Source organism: Anoplophora glabripennis, unplaced genomic scaffold (assembly GCF_000390285.2).
Source record: "Anoplophora glabripennis isolate ALB-LARVAE unplaced genomic scaffold, Agla_2.0 scaffold36, whole genome shotgun sequence".
NCBI classification, from domain to species: domain Eukaryota; kingdom Metazoa; phylum Arthropoda; class Insecta; order Coleoptera; family Cerambycidae; genus Anoplophora; species Anoplophora glabripennis.
This window is the reverse complement of record NW_019416310.1, coordinates 262018-268017: the sequence shown is the minus strand read 5'-3', so window position 1 is coordinate 268017 and position 6000 is coordinate 262018. Positions and strand designations below refer to the sequence as shown.

Genomic DNA, 6000 nt, shown 5'->3' with positions numbered 1-6000 from the left:
GGTAAAAGTGAAAAAAAACAGTTTTGTTTGAGCCCTTTTAAGGGCATATAACTTCCTAAGGGTGCGTTTTAGGGCACATGTTAATAGGAACTTTTTGGCTTATTTTAATAAGTTATAAACGCAGCAGAAGTTTAGAACCCTATTTTAGAAACACCCTGTATGTACAGCACATCAAAATTTTTCGTTAAAACTTGTATTTATTTGCAATACATTATTAATAAAAATATACCGCTAAATTTTATTTTTTTATCTTGTTAATTCACAGGTTCTATTCCAAGATGGAGTTAATTGAGGTTATGTACCTAATAGTTGGCCCGCCAATTTGGAACTAGAATTCTGATTGGTAGATATTCCATGGTTTGAGCAAAAATTATTTTTATAGCTATTGTACATTAAATTGTGTTAAAATTTGATGACATTATATTCTCTTGATTTTTTTTAAATAAATATAAACATAACCTCAAAAGAGGTAACAGAATTGCCAACAAAAATCTAATGAAAATTCCAAATTTTTAAGCTTCCAGTAGAGACATCATCATTCTTCCAGTTTAATTTTATTTCTATAAATTACATTGAAATATGATAAACAAAACTGCAATTATGGTATTTATATACTTTATTTCATACAAGACATCTTTTAATTCGACTACCCAACTTCTAGTGTTCTTAAATCAAATTTGAACTGACCAATTCTGATTGCTTACCAAGAGGTAGCAATTTGAAGATCGGCAGTAACCTTTGACTATTTGTATCAGAATTAAATACGGTACATATTTTTGGTTGTGATGACATATTTATACAGGTCTTCAAAGTAATAAATTGGATGAAATCTACGTTTTATAGATAAAGAAAATGTCATGAAGAATAATAATAATTAAATTATTAAAAGACTATTACATTCGAAAAGTTTTGCTAAAGTCATAGTTCCCTAGTAATTACCAAAAAGAATAAATCAAGGAAAGCTGTGATATTCAGATGTAAATAAAAGAAAAGAAAAAGATTTATTGCATTCTTATATTGTATACTATTTAACATGTAATATCTGTTTTCTAATGAACATAAATTAATTAATATTCAAGATAGAAATATTTATTTGTACGCGAAGGTAGATATGTTTCCTTGAAGTGTGCAATATTTTTTAATAATAACAATGTTTTCAATTACCGTCACTCTTCATGCTAAAACTCACCGCTCAATTTGATTGTCATCGTTCAAGAGACAAAATATTCCGCATATTTTTTTTGATCAAAGTATCTATGAAAAAGTGGTTGTTACCGTAATTCATTTTCTGTGATTGAATATGTATGACTTATGCAGGATGTTAGAAGTTTGACTGTCTTAATTTTAACAGACGATAGAATACATGAAAATAAACAAAAAAACCTTATATGACGTGGGTCCTAAACTCAACTATTTCCGAGAAAAAATTATCAAAATCTCCAACTTGATGTACAAAAGTTCGATTAATATCGATATAACTGCATTCATAGAATACCAAAAAATACAATGTTTATAACTTTTTATAACTTCATTATGCTTAATTCTAAAATTAGCGTTGTAATAAATTTAAAATACTATAAAATTCATATTCAGCAATGTGACAACGGCGCGGCGGATAACACGAGGTTAGTACCTGTCCAGCAATACGGAATTCAGTAGGTATTTGGATTTGGGCCGTGTCTGAGTGTTTTTTGCGTACCACTATTTCCTTTTCTTGAGGTGTTTTCTAATGAGTGCGCGAAAATTGCATTCGAAGGTGTCGTGCGTGTATCGAAAATGGTGATGGACATTTTGAGCATATGTTGTAGTTTGTTTTGTACTTGAGCGTTTAAAAATTACTGAATGTTGCTTTTTGGGAAGTACCTAAATTATTTTTAATACGTATTAAAGATGAGTTGAAATTCATAATTTGATTAAAAATTAATTTACTGTCTTCAGAGATTCATAATTACTAAAATTCGAGTTAAAATTTAAGCACAACACTATCTTCGTACTACAAAATAAATACATTTCTTTTTTTATTTAAAAACTGGAAAACAATTGTATTCTTTACTAAATGTTCCACAATAGTAGTAGTTTACAGTTTTTCCCTAGGACAAGTCTACCGCGTGTACACGTGGTGTGCATCAGCAGGTTAAGCGCTGTTGTCACGTTGTGTTGAAACTCCCCAATATTAATACTCGCTGTATTTTGAAAACTGTTAATCTTACGCCCTGTAATATAAAACTTTTTTGTTTATTTATGATTACTCTATCTCAGCGGTATTTAAATTGTGTTTCGTGGAACCCTGGGGTTCCCCACAAACTCTCTGGGGGTTCCGCGACTCGATCAAAAATTGAAAATTTTGATATTAACAATACCGATACTACAAAATTCAAAGAAACGTATACTCTTACTTAAAACTAGTATTTATAAAATAAATATATTAAGTATATGTACATATAATCAGTAAAAAATGCGTTTGAAAATTTTTTTATGTGTCGGGGTTCCTCAAAAAATCGAAATGTTGACCGGGTTCCGCAAGACGTAAAAATTTGAAGACCGCTGCTCTATCTCGCGCTGAAGTAATCGCAGTCAAACTTCTTACATTCTGTATTTATGAAGCATCAATCACTAATAAGGTCTACCAAATTTGGTACTTATTCAATTGGTTTAGAATTAAAAAAAACATTATTGTGTCATCTGCAAGTTGCTACATATTTTAAAGGAATCGAAATTAGTTATAACCTATATAAAATTCTCGTTACAGAAACGACCCCATTACTTGCATATATTATGCTTATATGGGTTAAAATATATTGGTTTGTTGACTTGTGTACTTTAACAGTGTCTTCTGTTTTCTAATGCGAAGTTATCATGTTAATTCCTAGACAAGTGCGTGCTAGGTTTGCACAAAAAACCTGCTCAGCTGGTTTTAAGGTAAGCTCAGAAATAAAGGATCTTGAGTTACATATGGGGTCAAGTCAAATACTCTGTAGCATGTTTACCTTTTTATCCGATTAGGCAAAATTCCAGAGCACTTGGTTCTCTTCGCCTAAATCAAATATATTATTCATAACAGAGATGTTTAAATAAAGATTTAGTTTCATATTATCTTGTACTATTTATAAATGAATTTAAATGTCTTTTTTAGTTAGGAAATTCAAGTTCATTTTTTGTTATTTGTTATTAGAAATAAAAATGCATTAAATATTACGATATGATAATTCAACTGTAGTTTATAAACATATTTTGATTTATCTACTGCAGATTTGAACCTCAGTATTCCAATCGAAGCTGAAAGAGAGTACAAATACACAAAGACTGGTTAAAAATAGTGACGGAGCGCAATGAAACGTAAAATTTTACCTGATGGAGCCAGGGGGGCACATTGATTGTCATCTAAGCGCCAGAGTAGACACCATTGGAGGTCGGGTCGGTTTATTCTCTAATATACGTTCGATTTCGGTAACCATGTTGGTGTTCAGTTTTGGTATGAGCTGAAAATTCGTACAATAATGAAATATTGGAATATAGCAGATAAATTAATGCGGTATTTCCCCAAATGAATAAATTTACCTCACTTTCGATAAAAAAAATAAGCTTTTTACTACACTTTTTAATAGAGAAGATTTTTTTAATACACTTTCGAACGTGGATAAACTTTTGCATTAATTTTTTCATAAAATATACTTCCAGAAATTGCTAAACACAATACAATTTTGCTAAATGAGATTTTTTTAAATATATATTAATTTAGGGATAAAAAATACGAGAATATTTGAGGTAAATGCAACACATTTTCGAACAAGAAATATCTATATTAACTTTTTTTTTAAAATAGATCTAAAATCTTGCACAGGGACTCAGACCAATGTAACTATTTCAAAAATGAATTATAATGGTAAGAAAAGCACGTAGTAGTTTATATTATGAAAATTTAACACACATTCAAATAAGAAAAAAGTTTTTACCTCTGTTTCGAAGATATTTATGTATTTAGGAATCATGCACGGCTCTCTAAACACACCACTCTACATATTTTATTGAAGGTAAAATTTATCTTTCACCTTTACCCTGAACTTTTTAACTGACCTGTAAGGATTGCACGCTTTCGTAAAGTTGATCCACGGAACTAGCACCGAGTAGTAGACATTGCACCGATTCATTCTTCAAGCACCAAGCTACAGCCAGTTGGTTGAGTGAGCAGCCCAGTTTTTCAGCCAACGCATTCAGTTCCCTAATTCTCTCGGCCTGCCTTCTCGTTTCCTCGGGCTGGATCCGTTCTTTCATCCAGCTGTAACTCTGAAAACGGACGGAATATTTTGACTTGTGCACGATGTAAAGTAGGAGTTAACTGTCAGCGTTATTCTGCCTATGTGTAAGTAAAGCTTTCAGTCTAGCCCGGATCGATACCACATGAGAACATTTTAAGGAAGGCAAAATCACGTTTCTTCATTGATAAGATCTAAAAAATGGTTGAAAATGTGAATGTAATGGTTGTAACCACAGTGTGATTATTAAAAATAAATAACTAAGCAATTAACTTAAAACGGCGTTTAATTTTTGTATCTCTTCTGTTGAAAATGTATCTCTTCAAATGAAGAGGGATCAATACTTATCAAAATTTGTATCAATAATTTACTGTAAACACTAAATTTACAACGCTATATTCTGTTGTTACTTTCTGTAAGACGAATTTAAGAATAATTTTGCTCCACGTAACTTCATGCCACTATTTTTAATACGAGAATAATACCTCTTTGTTGGCGGCCGCCGTTTCATCTTCCGTCCAAGAAAAAGAGCTGTACTTGTTGCGGAAACTAGCCCGCGAGAACAACTGAATGCTGCTGTCGTCCTTCCCCTGAGTGAAGCCCATCGATATAGGAGACCAGGCCATTAGACCTGCAACGAAATAAAGGAAAAATTCACATTTACTTCGAGTAAAATTGTAAAGAAGTAGAAGTAACAATATTGGTCAAACTGTCGACCAATTTCCACGATGTTTTGCAGCTTATATTGATTTACTGAAACGATAAAAGAAACCAGTTTCTTCATAATTAAAAATCTGGTGTCATAGACAGCAATATAAAGAAAACTGGACAACATTATGAAGGAATGGTTGTATGAGTGTTAAACTAAGAATACAGAAGAACATTCTTATCAGTTTGATATTGAGATCAATAATAGGAACCACACGGTAAGTGTCTTATTGACATGGTACTCGTGATTACAATATGTCAACAACTTTTTGCTGATTTACAATAATTTTCAGTAGGATTCCACATTCAATAAAGGTCAAAACTACTTCAAAATTACAAGGTTTTCTCTTTTACTTAAAAAATGAACATATCTTCTAAAGTCGTTCAACTTCCTTAAACGAACTTTCTGTTCTACCTACCTACGCCGATCTTGTTGTAAAGTTCTGGCATGTACAATTCGGTCTTTTCCCTGCAGAACATGTGGTACTCCGTTTGCTCTACGATGGGCGTGACGCAGTTGAACTGTCTGCAATTTGTATAGGCTTCCATGATTTCCACTGGCGACCATCTGGCTGTTCCCCAGTACATAACCCAACCCTGGCATATGACGTAGTGCATGGCCCTGACGACCTCTGCGAAACGGAAAAAATCTGGTTTTGATTTTCAGTGAAAACATGTCTTATTCGTGTTTTTAACAGCTAGAATGTATTTTAAGATCTGTCTTTTCAAGTGGTCTCCTTTAAAATGACGCTATTGTGACTGACTGAACTGTATCAATCTTAGAAAAGAAGGAAAATTAGGAGATATTATCTTTGAAATTTTAAAACAGTCTAATTGTTCTATTGTACCTTGATATTTTTAATTTACTATCCGTTAAAATCGTTTCACACCTTCGCCTTATATTATAGTGAAAGACGTTTCCGAACGTACTTTATATTTTGATTCAAGACTTTGCTACTTTGGGATAAGGTTCTAATTGGATAGATTTCGTCTAACAAAAAGCCAGATGGCTTAAAAAAACCTGGACCTGTTTTATTAA

The 6000-nt window shown here is 32.1% G+C and overlaps 1 protein-coding gene across 1 annotated transcript in view; it reads right to left on the bottom strand.

The window, feature by feature from the left end:
- Positions 1–6000, bottom strand: part of LOC108916068 (voltage-gated potassium channel subunit beta-2) — a 48983-nt gene that overhangs the window by 3762 nt on the left and 39221 nt on the right. Inside the window, exons 7-10 of the mRNA XM_018722268.2 lie at positions 5381–5593; positions 4739–4884; positions 4075–4284; positions 3349–3479 (exon numbers count right to left, since the gene is read on the bottom strand). Coding sequence (XP_018577784.1) covers positions 3378–3479; positions 4075–4284; positions 4739–4884; positions 5381–5593 — 671 coding nt within the window. The 3' untranslated portion in view covers positions 3349–3377. The remainder of the gene's footprint in view (positions 1–3348; positions 3480–4074; positions 4285–4738; positions 4885–5380; positions 5594–6000) is intronic.